General features: G+C 33.8%; 1 protein-coding gene across 3 annotated transcripts in view; it reads left to right on the forward strand.

The window, feature by feature from the left end:
* Positions 1-18,978, forward strand: part of LOC106879034 (ubiquitin carboxyl-terminal hydrolase 47) — a 90,325-nt gene that overhangs the window by 55,323 nt on the left and 16,024 nt on the right. For all 3 annotated transcript variants that reach the window (XM_014928439.2, XM_014928438.2, XM_052967394.1), the window contains 16 exons: positions 854-949; positions 1,038-1,135; positions 1,905-2,068; positions 3,320-3,441; positions 4,862-4,941; positions 5,345-5,396; positions 7,427-7,503; positions 7,766-7,821; positions 9,061-9,173; positions 10,118-10,222; positions 11,003-11,210; positions 11,849-11,964; positions 13,110-13,226; positions 14,467-14,587; positions 14,695-15,570; positions 18,652-18,743. In XM_014928439.2, the coding sequence (XP_014783925.1) occupies positions 854-949; positions 1,038-1,135; positions 1,905-2,068; positions 3,320-3,441; positions 4,862-4,941; positions 5,345-5,396; positions 7,427-7,503; positions 7,766-7,821; positions 9,061-9,173; positions 10,118-10,222; positions 11,003-11,210; positions 11,849-11,964; positions 13,110-13,226; positions 14,467-14,587; positions 14,695-15,570; positions 18,652-18,743 (2,493 nt within the window). The remainder of the gene's footprint in view (positions 1-853; positions 950-1,037; positions 1,136-1,904; positions 2,069-3,319; positions 3,442-4,861; positions 4,942-5,344; positions 5,397-7,426; positions 7,504-7,765; positions 7,822-9,060; positions 9,174-10,117; positions 10,223-11,002; positions 11,211-11,848; positions 11,965-13,109; positions 13,227-14,466; positions 14,588-14,694; positions 15,571-18,651; positions 18,744-18,978) is intronic.

Here is an 18,978-nt window from a genome sequence, read left to right on the forward strand (position 1 = left end):
GACGCTCAACTACAGCTCTGCCAACTGACCACAACTTCCTGAGTACAGACATTCAACTTGTGTAACTCTTATACGAACTGGATTTTTTCTCTACAGACACTTTTACTATGTTCTGTGTTTTTTTTCTCTCTCACACACACACTTGTGCACTCATATATTTTCTTTCCTTTCAGAAACATTGCATGCATGTATCTCACAAGTGTACATTCATTTCTTTGATTTTTCTTTGTGTGTGTTTGTGCCACATCTTGTGGGTGGTTTTCAGTGGCCATCCTGCCTCAGGCGTTCCTCCAAAAATTATATTATCGTGCGTTCCACACTGGCAAGGGGAGCCCTGTAGTAACGCCGTGCGCATGCGTAGACTCACGCATGCGTGGAATTCAACATCTAAGCGTTCCCGCTATTTTCTCTCTCTTTCTCGCCTGGCCGGCATGGAGCATGGACGTGTCAAGCTGTCTCCCTCCATCTTTCGAACTCACGCCAGACAGCTCACATTTACATTCCGACGTCTCAGCAACCATGCTCTCACACACAGAAGGCGTCTCAACAACCAAGATTAAAGCTGCATATTTTCCACCATGAATAAATATTGTTGTGTTGATAGTTTGGAGTTCTGCGTTCCGTTCATTCTAATTTAATATAGGAAAGTAGGTGCACACCTAATGGTGTGTAGCCACTATTCCTATAGGCATATCTGTTGTTAAATGATTGCTGATAAAAGAAAACTGCCAATTTGTGGATCTATGTTTCATTTACTGGGATACTACAAGTATAGTAACGTGAGGGATTTGCTGTACCGGGAAATAATTTGTTTTGTCTTTTATAGTTCTTTCTTTTCATATTCTATTTATAGGAAGATGCTTTGGCAGCTTTTGTACAACCAGAGACATTGGCAGGATCTAATCAGTACTTCTGTGAGAAATGTGGCCGGAAGTGTGATGCTCACAAGGTAAAAAGTCTCATTGAGTTATGTTTTATTGTTTTCTTATAAAATACTATGGAGATCAATATTGTCATAATTTATTTTCTCTTTTTAGGGCCTCAAATTTGTTTCTTTCCCTTATCTGCTCACCTTGCAACTGAAACGGTTTGACTTTGACTGCAATACAATGCATCGGATTAAATTAAATCATCGGTAGGTATAGAAATCTTAGAAAAAAATTTGCTTCACCATTACATTTTGTAATTAGGTATTAAACCTTTTGCTTAGTTTATGATCAATATTAATCATAAAGTAAAGACAAACATAATATGTATAGGGGATGACAGTGGTGTAAAGTGTCAAGCCATCCAAATGAAAGGATCTTGTTGAAGATGATACTGAAACAGTTATGATGTCCAACCCATGCATGCAGAAAAGCAAATTGTGCTGGTTTCTTGCACCTTCTGTTTGTTCCCTCCACTTCTCAACTCCATTTTAAACTGCAGCTTGAATTCATAATTCGGCTTGGCCTCAAAAAGTTTTCTTTGTCATTTTCATATACTTGACTCATGTTAATTAAGCTAGTTAATTTGCTATGTTGTGCATCAATTGTCAGCAGCAAAATTGAAATACTGTGTACATGTATTCAACTCAAGAAAATTAACTTGTTTGCAAAAAAAAAAAAAAAAAGCCAAATTTGATGGAAAGTGCTGAAATCTTTTGGCTGATGACTATTTTTATCTTCAGTCTGTTCATCAATTAATTAATTATAATTATTTAATTCATAATTAGGTATGTTACCTCAATTGATTTATAATTAGGTATGTTAAGTTTCATGGAGAAGGCATGAGACAAGAGAAAATGCTGGAGTGTGTGATAGAGTGGGTTAATAAAATTATTTTGGCATGAAAATTTGGTGACTTGAAAAAAAAAAAAAAGAGTATAATGTCTATAACTATTGAATATGTCTTGTTTTTAACAGGATGACATTCCCTGAAGTCTTGGATATTAATCACATGATAGAAGAGGTTGACTGTAATCTTAGTCATTCTGAAGGGCCCTTAGTTGAGGATATTAGACATCAGGCCATCAAAACCATGGAAACTAATGAACACAGCCAATTGGGTGGAGATATGTCAGATGAAGGTTTGTGTGTTGTCTTCAATTTATATCAATTATAAAATGTGCTTTACTTAAATTAGAAAACAAAACCTGTATATATATTCCTTTTACTTTTTGAGATAACATGGTTTAGATTTGCATAGTTTATTTCTGACAAATTTGGAAAATATAAAAAGGCTTTATGAACTTTACAATATCATTTCTGTTGACTTGAATTTCTTTTGAAAAATGTACTGAAACTTACTTCCATTAATTAATTTTATCAAAGTAAATAATGAACTTAAGTTTTAAATTTCCTTTCAACCAGTTCTTCACACTTTACAATTCCAAACTCATCAGATATTATAAACATTTATCACTGTTGGTAATTTCCTGTTGGCTTCATGGAAATTCTTGCAAATTTGTTATGTCTTTACAAGTACTTTCTCTCATTGCTCATATTTCAGTGACTTAGTTTTATTTCTAACATCAAAAGAATTTCTTCTGGTGACTATAAACTCAAGTTACAATGCTGTCACTCATATTTGCAGTAACTAGAAGAATATTCTTGATTTATGGTTATGGACAGAATCCTCTCATTTAGCAACAGGTGATGAGATAAACAAGATTGATTTTTATGTTTTGTTTATTAGAATGCATATGCACACATTTTGTATATAATCTTCTCTTCAAAAACTGGAAACAAAAATTAATACTAATTACCTAAACTTATTCTATTCACCTGCTGTTTTCTGAGTGTCTCTGATCAGTCATCATTTATTACCAATAGTTTCTTTCTGCCTATATTTGTACTTTGAAGTATTTCTAAGATCTAATTCTAATGAGAAGCATCATCATCATCATCATCATCGTTTAACGTCCGCTTAAACGATGATGATGATGATGCTTCTCATTAGAATTAGATCTTAGAAATACTTCAAAGTACAAATATAGGCAGAAAGAAACTATTGGTAATAAATGATGACTGCAATAAAATTTTATTTGTTACACATATTCATACTTGCTTTATTTTTCTCAGAATGAATTACCTGTTTTATTTTTGAATAATGATCAGCAAAAGAAAACTTTCAGACAACATTTGCGTTAGAGTATATATTTTTTATTCATTAAGATCATATCTCTTGCAGCAGAGATTAATTAACTAATATAAATGAAGTAATTTGAAGATTCGTTATATTAATCTGTTGTTAATTAGCAAAATAAAGCTTAGTGTTGCAAGCCCATTTAAGGAAAGACAATGTCATTTTTCATTCATTTTTAAAAATTGATTTTTAGCTATTGATGAAGGGATAGAAATTGAAACCAGCACGACTGCCACCTTAACCAACAGTGAGTCCTCTAGTCTAAGCAGTGAGTCTGCCACTAATGACAGGAATAGTAAAGAATCTGATGCCAAGGTTTGTTGCTTTTAATTTTAAATAAATTTATTTGATATATTTAAAGAAGTTTTATCATCATCATCATCATTTAATATCCATTTGCCATTCAGGCATGGGTTGGACAGTGTAACAGGAGCTAGCAAGCCAAAGAGCTGTACCACATGCCAATTGTCTGTCTGTTGGCATGGTTTCAACAGCTAAATGCCCAGCACAGGTGCTTTTTGTATGGCACCAGCACCAGTACGGTTGCCAAGTAGCTTGCAAGATAGAGACCTCTCAGCTGAGTGAGGGAGTGGAGCTGATAGAAGTAGATGTGTGCTAGGTGAGAGGTATAACAGGGGGACAGAGATAATGTTCTTACTATAGAGGAGATACTTGGGTATCCCAGCAGGACAAAGGAGAAAAGTGGGAGAGAGTTAGAAGAGAAACAGATGTTGTTGGAGATGTACTGGAGTCTACCCACAGGGAACGGTGGTGGGGAGTGTAAGGAGGACAGAGGGGGATAGAGATGGATGTTCCATAAGACTGTGAAGAAATGTTTAGAGGTGGGGAAGACATGACTAGCAAGTGATGCTCTTCATACACACTTCACAGAGTGTACTGGGTTCTTTTATTTTTTTTTCATGGCATCAACACTAGTGAGGTTGTCTTGTAACTTGCAAGGTTAAAGATCACCGATGGTTGAAAGAGGGAAAGAGAAAGTGATGAGTTTAGATGAAGTGTGAGGAAAGTTAAAGTATGATGGGGTGAAACACACACACATACACATACCAAAGCTTAGTAAACCTCACATTAAAATATTATACACATATCTGGAACAGTGTCTTTACACCCAAGCAGTCTAGGTTTCATCAAAAAAGCCATGTTACTGAAAGGCACTGAATCATTTCTCACAGGTGCTTCAACCATGAGCTTGCTTGCTTGCTTACATACATACATACAATCATACATATGTGCATGCATGTATGTTGTTTTCTCTCTCTACCTTTTCTGTTACTATTACAAAGATATCTACTCGTTCAAACTAGCTATTTGCATTCTATCCATGTAAGCCACTCATCTGTCTTACCTTCTATGTTTTCTCTGCAGACAGTGACTTGACAGGTTCACTTTGAATGTTAATCACATCAGTCTCACTAATCTGAGAATGCTTGCTAATGTCCTGGGTGTTGATCTACCTAGCTTGAGGGTTAAGCAAACAGATTCTTGTTTTATCTTCAGAAAAAAATTGAGAGATGAATCCTATCTGATTTCTCAACACAATAAGAATCAATATATTCTTGAGATTGCTGTGCATTGATTTAGCTGTGGGTTTCTTTTTTAAACTTCATCGAAAAATTTTACAATTTATTAATTTGAGTAAAATGTAATATTTGTTTATTTACAATATCAACAAGATATAGACCATTTTAAAAATGTACAAAATCTTTCTTTGTAGGGACCATATGTTTATGAATTATTCTCCATTATGATACATTCTGGAAGTGCTGCTGGTGGCCATTATTATGCTTACATAAAGTAAGTTTCAAGGAGTTAAATGTCTCCGTATAATCTTCTTCCAAATATGATTAGCTTTTCATAGGACATGAATTCTGATGTTATATTAACCAGCTTTGAGAAAATAGATGAGTGTTGAAATACTTGTGGAAAAAAAAAATGTTCTTGTTAATGATAAGAAGTTTTATTATTTTCCAAAGACAACTGTAATTTGGATTTTGATCCTTGAAGTTTGAGTGAAGATCGTTTATAGCTTAAAATTTCATTGTTAAAATGTTGAGCTACTTTATAAAATTTCTTTCAAAATATTAATTCAGAAATGAAATAGGCTGAATTAAAAACAATTTCTTTTCTTTGAACATTGAATGTAATGAAAGTTTAATTGAATATTTATAACTTGAACACAAATCTTCATGACTTTCAGATCCTTTAAAGATGGCCAATGGTACAGTTTCAATGACCAGCATGTTTCGAAAGTAAGTTGCACCTAAACCATTTGTATATTTATGCATTTACATGACTGATTTTTAATTATTTTTATAATCATACTAAAGAGTATGGAATGCTATTGTCAAAACATGTCCATGGCAGTAACATTTGTGGATGTCACAGCATTTGACTCTATAAACTGGGCAGTCACATTAGTTATCCTGTGCTACTGTAGAGTACCTGCAAAAATTAACAATCAAAATTATCTATCACAGATGGAAAAGTAGCAGGTCAACTGTAGTTTAAGACTAGCTATCATGCAAGAACTGATACTATTTTTATTTACTCAGTGTTGTATTGTCTTAACCCTTTAGCATTGAGATTACTTGGCCGAATGTAATGCTTGTTTATTCACATTGTTTTGAATTAATCATGCATTATTTTGTAGCCTTGAGATTTTGATATTATTTATTTATGACATTGTAAGATAGGTTTGAGAGAGGCCAGATCTGGCAAAGCAGATTGAATATTTGGGCTGGATATAGTCAGTTTAACTACTAAAGCATTAAGTAAAGTTTGGTTGAAATACAGAATCAGAAACAGTGTTACCCTCTTAAAAGACTCACTAACATTAGCTGTTGGACACAATATGACTATTCAAGGCCTCAGAATTTAGTACAAGACATTAGTCATGAGCATTAGTGACTGATTGGATGAAAGTTAAACTGGATCACTTAGTGGTAAGAGAATAGAGTTGGATCAATATATGGTTTCAGATAGCATCTTCTGAAGAATATTTGTTATTCATCTGAAGAAAAATTACAACTTAATTTTGTTTTCCTCCTTAAACATGATAAGGTCTATTAAAAAAATGTTTAATTGAAAGAGATGGAAATGATTGAGAAAACACTGTAGTTTGTAGTCCTGAGGTTGATGATAAATAGTAGAAATTTAAAGCAAAAAAAAATTTTTACAAGAAAAAAAATATTTACAATCAATAAAAGTAAGTATCTAAATATTCAGTTCAAGTCGTATGACATCAGTAGTGCTTTACCATTAAACAAATGTTAAACTTCTCTGATTTGATAGCAAATCAAACATTTTTATTTATATTGAAGAAAATAGATTCACAGATTCTCTGTTTTTTAGCATTGAGAATTGGTAAATTTTTGACATATTTTGAAGTGGAAAATACTGAAATTGTATAATGGCTTTGACTTGCCAAAATGATTTATGTAGTTATGCCCCTTTCAAGTTCTGAGTTATCTTATGGGGAATCATCATTATCGTTTAATATTTGTTTTCTATGCTGGCATGGGTTGGATGGTTTGACAGGTGTTGCAAGGCTGGAAGCCTCATCAAGTTCCATTGTCTGTTTTGGCATAGTTTCTACAGTTGATGCCTTTCCTAATGCCAACCACTCTATAAAGTGTACTGGGTGCTTTTTACATGGCACCAGCACCAGTTCTTTTTACGCAGTACTGTCACCATTGCTTTTTATATGGCACTATCAACTGTGCTGTTTATGTGGTACCATCAACAGTGCTGTTTACATGGTACTGCTGCCAGTGCTTTTTACATGACACAAACACCAGTGCTTAAGTGTGGCCATGTTCCAGATTTTTTGTTTTAAAGATAATATGTAATTAAATTAATCTTCAGGTGTTTTTACATCAGTCCATATCAATAAAATACTGTTTTATATTAATGTTTTTTTTTGTTTTTGTTTTTTGTTTTAATACTTATGTATGTTTGCTTGGTTTATTTCTAACAGTTGCTTTAGAAACTTGGTAATTAGTTGGTCAGAAGTGTTGTGTTATCTTTATCATGGAAAATATAACCTGACAAGACTTCATATATATTTGTTAGTTGTTTTGCATCAAGGATCTTGTTGCTAAATTCTTTGTTCTTAGATATATTTTGTTGTTAAAGAATTAATTTATGAATATATATATATATATATAAATAATTCTGTTGGGTCTGGAGTGAGACATTACTTTCAAAGATTCCTTGATTAACTAGTTTTTTTTTTTTTAAAAGCCATTGGAGGATGATGATAGTTTTATTTTCATTGTAGATCACTTATGATGATATCCGGAAAACCTATGGAGGTTCAAATACAGGTCGTACTTACTATTCAGCTTCTTACACTAGGTAAATTACTTTTCAAATGTCTTCTGGTTTTCCTTTATTTTTTTTAAATGGTACTAAAACAATTCATATTAATTTCAAACTTTTGAAACTTAATATCAAATTCGATTATATACAAAAATATTAGGTCCATGTCTTGAAATAATACATTTGTAAACATATTTTATACTTAGATCTTAATATATTACATTAATTTTTTTAAGTACTGCAAATGTTTTTGGTGAATTATTCTATCATATACTTAAATTCAATATATTTTTTCCAGCTCTACCAATGCCTACATGTTAATGTACCGGCAAATCGATAAAGAAAGAAATGCAGGTAAATTGATGGAGTTTCTTTGAATTTATATCTAGAAATGTGGAACAAACATATTTTAGATATCTTTTACATCAGTTCAGTTTTTTCTTTATTTTGTTTTAATTCTCTGCAAGTGGAGTGCCCTTTTTTCATTTTAGTATTTTAAAAATGAATATTGCTTATTTTCTTAAGTTAAAAAAAAATATTTCCATTTTTTGGATAGTTCTCTAAATGAGATATTTTGAGCAGATATTCAATAGCTACATGTAGTCACTGACCAGGCAATTCTTTCTTGATTGCTCTGTTTTTTTTTTCCATCTTGGCCCATATTGTTTAACTAGATCAACTTCACATCATTGTGTAGGTCTTCTGAGAGGCTTTTTCAGATCTCTTGGATATTACTCAGCAATTACATAGGTCCACTTATTGTCTGTAATCTTTGCAATGTGTCTGACCCAGTGGAACTTATGCTTTTGGTATTCTGTAATCACATTGTTAACACCACTTCATTCTTAATTACCTCATTTTGAATATGCTCTTGGAATGATATTTCTTGCATAGGGATCTTACCATGACCCTTTGTGTTGTTGCCTGTGTCTTACTTGCATATAAGAGGCACAGATAGGATGGTGCTACTGAAAAACTAACCTGTAGAATCTTGTCCAGTTTTGCTTTGAGCACATCTTTTATTCCATCCTGCTCCCTATTCTTGAGATTTCAGTATCCATGTCTTGATGCATCTTCACTGTGTGTCCCAAGTAGACATACTCCTTTACCTCCTTGATTTCATTGCTTCCCACTTCTCTTTGGCTATGTGCTGTGTTTTTGGACTGTATATATTTCGTTTTCAAGTGGGTTTTTCTAGCTGCATGAAAGCTAGATGTTGTATCTTGCTTTAATATATCACTCCAAGCTGTTTATTAGATATTGCCCTTATCATTTACTCAAGTGCAATAAAATTTAGAAACATGGTATATGTATAATTAGTTGGTCAGAGGTGTTGTGCTATCTCTATCATGGAATATATAACCAGACATGACTTCAGAATCAAGAGTGCCAAATATTGGAGAGTTTTTCTTGCATAATCGCTAGTTGTTTTGTATAAGGAATCTTGTTGCTAAATTCCTTGTTCTTAGGTATAGTTTGTTTAAAATTATACATAACAGAACTTGATAGAAGTCTCATTTATCATCTTTTAATATCAGTCCAGCCCTTATCTAGTGTAAGCTCTATTAAATTATTGTTTTTGTTATCTTGCAGATTTTGTTTCTCCAGAAGATTTCCCACCACATATGAAAGCTCAATTAGAAGAGTTAAGATCAAGAGAAGAAAATGAAAGGAAGCAGCAAGAAATTGATAAATGTACTTGCAAGGTAAGGTGAAAGTAAAACAAATTGAATTTATTTTGGCTGAACAATTGAAAACATGTTTTGTATTTAATAGGTGCACATACCGCCTGACTGGCCTTCGTGCGGGTGACACATAAAAGCACCCACTTACACTCTCTGAGTGGTTGGCGTTAGGAAGAGCATCCAGCTGTAGAAACTCTGCCAAATCAGATTGGAGCTTGGTGTTGCCATCCGGTTTCATCAGTCCTCAGTCAAATCGTCCAACCCATGCTAGCATGGAAAGCGGACGTTAAATGATGATGATGATGATGATGATCATGTTGAAAAGTTCACTTTGTATTCAAATGGTTCTGGCTTTCATCTCACTCAATAGCTTCTTTGCTTATAGCCTTGGGTTAACCTATACCTTATGATTGGAATTTTATTAACAAAAACCATGCAGAATTGCATCTCTCTCTCTCTCATGTATGTTTCTGTGTGTGTGTGTGTGTGTGTGTGTGTGTGTGTCTGATTTACTTTATTCCAGTTTAAAATCAGTTATTGTTTGTTTTGTTCTGTAACTTAAGAGTTTGACAAATAGAGATTTATAAAACAAGTGTAAGACTGCAATATACTGGAGTTGGCATGATTGGCTACATCCATGAAGGCAATGCCCTACTAGTGTCTGAAAGGAAGGAAAGAATATATTGTTTATATGTAAACTACTCAGTAGGCAGATGGTGTTTATACATAGTCTCTACAATTAGTGCACATAAACAGATATTTAGACACCTCTTTATGCATTGATGATATTAATTGAATCCATAATAAAATAATAATTCGTTTTGATCAAGCTTTCATGTGCATTACAAAATGATATCTTTCTTCATGACTAGAAATATTTTTGTAGATTGTTTTATTGTTGCCTTTTTTGAATGTGAGTGAATTCTGTAATGCACCCTGAAGAATATTTACTTGTTTTGTTCTAGATAAAAGTCTTTTGTTACAAACCAGGCACTCAAGTGAAAATGGAAAATAAACTTGAGGTGCACAAGGATAAAACCTTACGAGAGACAACAGAAATTGCTTATAATGTAAGTTTTTTTTGAGTTTTGAGACCAATTTTTTCCATTTATCATTTATACTGATTGTAATATTTTGGAAGAAAGAATTATTGCTGGAAGGAGAACATTCTCTTAATTGTTATGTTTCCACTAACAGCTCCAGAAATGGTGAATTTTTTTTCTTCTTTTTTTGTCACTTTAGTATTTTGTTTTGACTCTTTGAAAACTGATTGTTGATATGGAGTCTTTCCTAAAAGTAGGCTGTATCTAAGGTGGTGAGCTGGCAGAAACATCAGCATGCTGGATGAAATGCTTAGCGGTATTTTGTCTGTCTTTACGTTCTGAGTTCAAATTCTGCTGAGGTTGACGTTGCCTTTCACCCTTTCGGGGTCGATAAATTAAGTACCAGTTGTATACTGGGGTGAATCTAATCGACTGCCCCTCCCTCCCCAACAATTTCGAGCCTTGTGCCGAGAGTAGAAAAGAATATACTCTGTATCTGAGGCAGTGAACTAGCAGAATCATTAGCACAGTAGGCAAAATGCTAAGCAGCATTTTGTCTGTCTTTACATTCTGAGTTCATATTCCACCAAAGTTGATTTCACTTATCTTCCTTTCAGGATTGATAAAATAGGTACGAGTTGAGCACTGGGGGTCGATGTAATCGACTTGCTCCCTCTCCTGAACTTGCTGACCTTGTGCTAAAATTTGAGGACAATATACTATATATCTGGATTTTAACAGTGTGTTTGAGATCCACATGTAAGGATATCTTTACATTTTATATGATTCATGTCAACTCTTTTGTAGTTGTTTCAGTTGAAGGATGTGGCTTCTCTGGACTGTTGTCGATTAGTCAAATATGATGACTATTGTGAGGCTCTAGAGAAATCATTTGAAAACGAAGAAAACAGCCCCATTGAAAAGCTACTGGGAGGAGTCAAGTCAACTTACACATTTGATCTACTATTAGAGATACGGCGCCCTGACCAAACATTTCAAGAGTATAAACCAGGTGGTAAGTAAAATTTTATAAATTTGAGATACATTTCGCAAATTTTAGATTGCTGAAGAAAAGGAAAATATTAATACGCCCAACAAGTTAATTATTTTTATTTATCCATCAATTTATACTTCAAGAAATATAAAAATCTCATGAGCTTCTACTTCTGAATTGGTTGATATGAGAATGAGATGTTTACCCTGTGTCTGGATTTAACACAAGCACCTAGCTATTTGGTGCATTTAGTGGGATCTACTAGGATTTAATTCAAACCAGTCTTTAGTTTGAGGTGACTCCATTTTCTCCCTTCTTCATACCAGGTTTGAAGATCCTGCAAAAGATCATCAGTACTGTACTTCCTCTTTAAGCCAAAAAGCAAATACAGAACAGAACATGTGCAAATGTACTACATGCATATATGTTTGGTGGTTAAGGTGCTTGTAAGATATTACACAAATGAATATCTGACATAGATATAGACTGATCATTGTAGTTCTTGCTGGTTTTGTACAGACCATGTTACATGTGTCATCAATGAATATTCTTCACCTATGTTAACATGGAAAAGGGATGTTGATGATGATGAAGGATAATGAATTGCATTATTTCAATTTTTATTTTTTATAAATCTGCTACTCTATTTGTCTCCTTAGGTGTGACAATAAAGGTTCATTTGGTAGATCTTGAATCTGAAATCATCCACTCACCAGTCACAGTGCGAGCTTGTAATAGCAATACAGTAGCTGAGTTCAAAGAACTTGTTGCAAAAGTAAGTAATCTTGATATTGTCACTTTTTTTAAAAATTGTATTTTGTATTATTAGCTAAAAAAAACATTGTATATGCAAGGATAAAATAATCGATTTTTTTGACATAACTTACTAAATTATCTATGAATATTAATGAAACGTGCTTATTAGGCAGTAAAACTCAAGGAAGATCCATATTAATTGGGATTTATAACCAAAGGAAGTCAAATAAAAAAACGAAAAAAAAAAAAACTTCACTTCATGAATCAAGTCAATATTATTATAAGAACATTAAAGTTTAAATACCCTTCTAATATGCTGAAAGGACTTTAAAATGCACTGGCATTTTTATGCTAATAGGCAAGCATTAAAATTATATTTACTTTTGCATTTTCACAGATGATACATAACTTTCTAAATTCCATTATCTTACCTCTGTTTTTGCTATCATTTAATCTATCATTTACTCACAATACTGTTACTTTATCATGCTTAAGCAAGTTCCTTATGTTTTTCCTAAATAAAAGTACTTGACCTCTCTAAAGCTTTATCAGTTCAATAGACATTATCGTCCAAGCTAGTTTTACATCATCTGGGTCTTATAACTGCCAATTATTATTGCTTTCTTCCCCACCACTTTCTCTCTACTTTCCATATTGCATTCTTTCTTACAGGCTTAATTTTCTTACTTTCTTGTCTCTCTACCGTTTCACATTTCCTTCTTTGATACTTTCATCACTTTCTCCTCTCTGAACTCCTCACCCTCTCCTCCATTTATTTCACTTTTCCTCAACTCTTACTACTCCTCTCCTTCCTAGCTCAACTTTTGCTATTTCTCCCTCTCCCTTGCTCAGCTTCTGCTAGTCCTCCTTTGCTTAGCTTCTACTGCTCCTCTCTCTTGCTCAACAATTATTCTTTCATTCTCTTGCTCAACAATTATTCTTTCTTTCTCTTGTGCTACTACTGCTTATCTCCTTCTCTTTTGGTCAACTGCTGGCTGTCTTTTGCTCTCTCTCTCTCTCTCTCCTGTTGATTGTCTTTCTCCCTAGCTCAACTACTGCTTCTCTCTCTCAACTTCTTTTTCTCTTTATTTTCTTTCCTTCCTCTTCTAACAGTCTTTGTATATTTGTTGTATGTCTTACTGTAATGTAACTATTCTTTTGTAGACATTAAATGTTCCTGTGACCCATATGCGCTGCTGTCTGGAACTTTACTCAGATCTTCGATTGCTTACCTCACCTGAAGAAACTCTGAAGTCAGAAAATTTTTTCCGTTGCAATAAAGTAATTTCTTGAAGATAATTTTAAATGCTGCCACTTTATAGTAATTTATTGTTACTGAACAATATAAATATCAACTTTTGATTTAATTAGTATGAAGATTTGTTCAAAATTTTCATGCTAATTAGATTTGTATGTAATTTAAATTCATCATCATCATCATTTAACATCTGTTTTCCATGCTGGCATGGGTTGGAAGGTTTGACTGGGGACTGGCAAGCCTGGAGGCCACACCAGGCTCCAATCTGATCTGGCAGTGTTTCTACAGCTGCATGCCCTTCCTAACGCCAACCACTCCAAGAGTGTAGTGGATACTTTTTATGTGTCACTGGCGTGGGAGCCAGTCTGGTGGCACTGGCATTGGTCTCATTCAGATGGTGCTTTTTACGTGCCACCAGCACAGGAGCCAGTCGGGGCAGTGGGGGCTGGCATCAACCATGTTCGGATGGTGCTTTTTACGTGTCACTGGCATGGGGAGCCAGTCAGGTAGCTCTGGCAACAACCTGCGCATGAATAGTGCTTATTGCATGCCACCAGCACTGTTATCAGCCACAACTGCAATTTCCATTTGATTTACTTGACTCAATAGGTCTCCTCAAGCACAGTATGTCGCCCAATGCTTCAAAGGTACTTTTTAAATGGCTGGTTATGCAACACTGGGGTTGGCTACAACTGTGATCTCACTTTCTTTGCCGGGTCTTCTCAATCACAGCATATCTCCAGAGGTCTTAGTCTTTTGTCATTGCCTCTGTGAAGCCCAATGTTCAAATGTCATGCTTCACCACTTCATCCCATGTCTTCCTAGGTCTCTTTCTTCCATGGATTCCTTCCACTTTTAGGGAGTTACACTTCTTCACACAGCTCTCCTCATCCATACGTAGCACATGACCATACCAGCACAGTCGTCTTTCTTGCACACCACATTTGATACTTCTTATGTCCAACATTTCTCTCAGGGCACTTACACTCTGTTGTGTGTGCACACTGACATTCAGTGGATCATACTAGCTTCATTTCTTTTGAGCCTACGCATGTCTTCAGCAGTCATGGCCCATGTTTCGCTACCATGTAGCATGGCAGTTCACACACGTGCATCATACAATCTACCTTAAATTGTTGGTTTATTATCGATTGATTTAATAATTTCATTGATTTAAAATTTATTTGACTATTTTAAACTTCTTTTTCTTACACAAGGGCAATACTATAAAATATTGTTTTTGTTTTATTTTTGTGGCAATAGGTTTTCATAGAATATTCAGGTAGTGAAGATTCTGATGTGACTTTTACAAGAAGTAAATTCTACAAGTTACTAGATAGACATCAAAACACCATTCGAATTTACATGAATATACCATCCAAAAGTGAGTATTTAACTATTAAGAATGTTCATCACTACTTGTTTTTAACAAATTTTATTTTTTATGATTCTTATTTAATTTTTCCTTTTTTTTTTTTATTTGTTTTTAAGTGCAAGTTGGAGACTATAAGAACTATGCCAACTATTTGCCATTCTCAAAAAATAATTCTGCTACCAGCAACGGTGATGATTCTCCTGGATCTCCTGTAAAGAACTTCAAGAACGATTATAGAAAAGAAGAGTATACAAGAGACGTAATTTCTTGCTGTGATGACAATTCGGCTTATCCTGCTGCTGTGATTGGTGCTGATGGAGCGTCTGGCCCTCATGAAATTGATGGCACCACTCCAATCATCAGATCAAATACCTCTTCTACAACGAAATCAAAGACATATTTACCATTAACTACAGGAAGCAATATAATACACACAAAAATGCAGCAATTAAACTTCCGTCTTTCGAAAACAGGTTACACACAAAGTGATAGTGGTAATGTTGTGTCTTATTGTACTGATGACATTGCTAGTCCTTCCACAGGCCGGGAATCAATGGATGAAAGTCCATTAAATTCCCCGATAGTTGATAGCATGCCAGTTATTAGTCCATTAACTCCAAATTACAGAGATGATAACTCTGAGGACATAAATAATTGCAATAAGTTTTCTTCTGATATTACTGGATGGTGCACAATACCCATCCCTCTGGGAAACATGATTATGGATGACTGGGCCAGTGAAATTAGCCAAAGCAATATTGATGTTATAGGCCCTGATAGAGCCAGCAGGGGTGGTAAAGAAGACTTAGTTACCAATGATGCTTTAAATTTAGAGTCACTAGAAGAGAATTGTGAACTGAACACATCAATTCAATGTGAAAAAGATACTGATAGCATTTGTAACCATGAATGTATTGATAAAGAATTGGACAATGAGGAATACAGACACTATTTTGAAGCAACAGAAAATACAGATGCTCTTGGTCAAAGAAGTAAGTAACTATGTTTTAACTCCTTTGTAATTTATGATTGATTAATTTAAATTTAAATTTATTTTACTTTGATAAATATGGCTAAATTATCACTACTTTGTTTCTGTTTGTTCTAATCTAATGCGGTGTTCTCTTTTCTTTGTCTATATAATTGAGCAGGATTCATTTCATTAACATATAAAAACTTACCATGACAGGTGTAGCTGACATCAGTTTAGAAACTTGAAACCATGGTAGTTTGGGGTTAAGGCCTAAATTAAAGAGTGTATATGATTAATAGTCACTTCAGTTGCATGTGCAAAAAATATGCATGTGTTGAAAATTTTAAGTGGAAGTTATATGTAAAAACAACAAAAAAACAAAACAAAACAAATTGTTAACTATGACTATGTAGATTAATTATTGCAAAATAAAAAAAAAAACAGGAGTGCAATCTGTATAAAAGTGAATGGTGGTTATTATGTATTTTGACTGTAGGACTCACATGTATATTATTTGTCATGATTAATTCATCAACATTAGCCTTAAAATTTCTTGAGTTGACTTTTATTGAATTTTGATTAGTAAAATTAACATTCAGAGTAGTTGATTTAAATGCCAAAGAAGTGATGCATTATTTTAGATAAATATTTCATTATGTAAAAAAAAAAAAAAAAGCAGATCGGTTCATAGCTTTTGACAGTCTTAAAAAGATATGATCTTTCCTTGAATTTTGTTGGATATATTGAGATTTCTGTTTCCTTTCTAAGACTATCAAGCTTTGCATAGTTCAGGTTTGTATGTCTGATACGAGTGGACTAAATGTTTTCTTTTTACTACTTCAGATTTACTCACAATGACTGAAAGCTGATTTTTTAATCAACTCAGTTGAAGGTCAGATTGAAGTGTTAACCATGTTCATGAATTTAAAATTTGTTCTAGTGATTGTGTTGAATCCCTGAGGAAAGCATAAAATTGCTTGTGTGATTTTGTCTTTATGAAGCCTTGATTTCATTCTGACTTAGTCATTATGTGATTAATGTTAAGAAAGCACATTTGTAAAAAATAATTTTTTTATAGAAAATAAAAAACAACACTACCATTCTATAGATGAAGATATATGTAAACTGCAGAGCAGAAATTATGACTTCAAACTATGCTATTTTTGAATATAAATGTTATCTTTGTCTCATGTGTAGCAATAATTTTTTTGAACTCAATGCATGATCTGGTCTTGTTTTACAATTGAATTGTTTTATAAATCTTTCATCATTTTTGGGAAAACAAAACTGTTACAACTTCCTGAATTCCTCTTCCTATAAATGTCATGTTTACCTCTGTTTTGCATAATGGCATTAACTGAGCTGGTCTTTTCCAGCACAGTGTTTTACTGTTGCACTTCTTTCTCATCTCCTTAAATTTTAACTTCTTTAGATAAGCTTTCACTATTACTTCTTTGATCTTCCTCTTCTGCAGGTTTATTCCACTTAAATCACTTGGTACTACTGTTATCCTCCATATATATCAATTATCCATACCTGTGGAGCCTTCTTTATTGCATGCTACATCTAATTCTTAATACATCCAGTTTTTCTTTCAGTTCATTTCTCTTCCAGCATTCATATGCACTTAACATTACACATTCAATGGAGTGTGCTTGTTTTATTTCTTTTGAGCCTTTGTAGATCTTGTTCATTTAATGTTCATTGCACTTCATACCTGAACATCATACCATATTTCCATCACTCAAAGAGTGAATCTCTTTGTTGCTAACAGAAGTTATAGCCAGTGCACTCCCTGCTCTTGCGCTCGCAACTAGGCATACCTGCTTCTGCTACTAAGTAGGTTAATGAGGTAAGAGAAGCTATCAACTTCTTCTCAGGCTCTTGAAAGAATAATTTATTTTATGGGTGTGTTTACTGCTAAATATTCTTGTGCATTTGCTGCAGGTGAATTCTTTCTTTTGTCAGCTTGCCTGTGAAGTTATTGTGTGCATACAGTTTTCATGAATATGACATTCCTACATATTCTTTCTCTGCATATTGAGCATGGCCATCTCCATGACAGTAGCATGTCTTCTTTCCCGTTAGGTTTACTTTGAAGCTTTTGATTCTAGACTTTTTGCCTCACATTTGGAATTTCTTCTCTAATTCTTTTACATATTCAACAATGAGAACTAAACCATCAAAATAGAGGCGTTCCCATGAGCAATCAGTTTTAAACTCCTCTGTTTTGACCTGAAAAACTATGTAATAAATATGCAGAAGCTGATAAATGAACCCTGTTTTACAACTACCTTCATTGACAACTATCATTGAACTTGTTGCTAACTCTCACCTTGCTGATAGCTTGTCAGTATTTGCTTTCACAAGTCAATCAGTGGAAGTTTAACTACCAAACATGGTTGACAAATGCTAATGGCTTACTTTAAGCTAAGAATGTCAGTAGTTTTTCATTATTAAGAACATTTGTCTTAGAACAGACTTAATTTGTATCTCCTTCAAATCAATTTTCTTTCTTACTGGTTGTGCTATAAGTTTATCATGTTCCTTTTATAACTGAGTTTACCAGTTTGATAGATTGGTTGTTTCTTCCTTCTAGAGCACCTCCTTTGCCTGTGTTGTAGTTGCTAATACTGCTAGGCTAGTTATTGGGTATGGTATATCTCTTTACAATTTGATTGTCTATGTGAGTGACACACGTCCTATGTTGCTGAATATTTTCAACATCTCACACTATCCCTGGTGGTCCAATTGTTTTCCCCATCTTCATATCCTCCCTCAGTCAATCACATTTTCAATTATAACTATCAAATTCAGTGGCTGTTCTCTCTATTGTGTCTGTGTAATAGTTCTCTCACTCTCTCTACCCAACTCATTCAGTAACCCTTTGAAGTATTTCTATGCCTCTTTCTTTGCATCAGTAAATGCAAATGTACTATAGATAGGGCCATTTTGCTCATCTGTAAGTACTGATTGTGTTATATACGTAGACATTGTTGCTGTCCTGTTGCCTATGACTAGTCCATATTTCAAATTTTATATCTTTGGTAAAAATGCATATACAACAATAATTTATATGTATTTGTTTTTATGTCTCAAGCTTTGATTGTGAATGTCGATAAAAGAATAACTCTGGAGGATTTCAAGAAAGAATTGGAACCATACATTGGATTATCTTCTGAAAATTTTAAAGTAAGTATTATAACTTTTTATATTCTTATATTAAGTATTTTGTAGTTTTTACGACTATATTTTTAAAACACATAACTTTGTTTTGAAATTCTGATATTAAATTCTGCAATTTCCATCTACTAAATTCAATCACAAGTCTGTGGTTGGCCTAGGGCTATAGTAGAAATCGCTTGCCCAAGGTACTATGCAGAGGGACTGAACGTGGAACCATGTGGTTGGGAAGCATACTTTTCAA

The sequence above is a fragment of the Octopus bimaculoides genome, chromosome 1 (assembly GCF_001194135.2).
Source record: "Octopus bimaculoides isolate UCB-OBI-ISO-001 chromosome 1, ASM119413v2, whole genome shotgun sequence".
Classification (NCBI taxonomy): domain Eukaryota; kingdom Metazoa; phylum Mollusca; class Cephalopoda; order Octopoda; family Octopodidae; genus Octopus; species Octopus bimaculoides.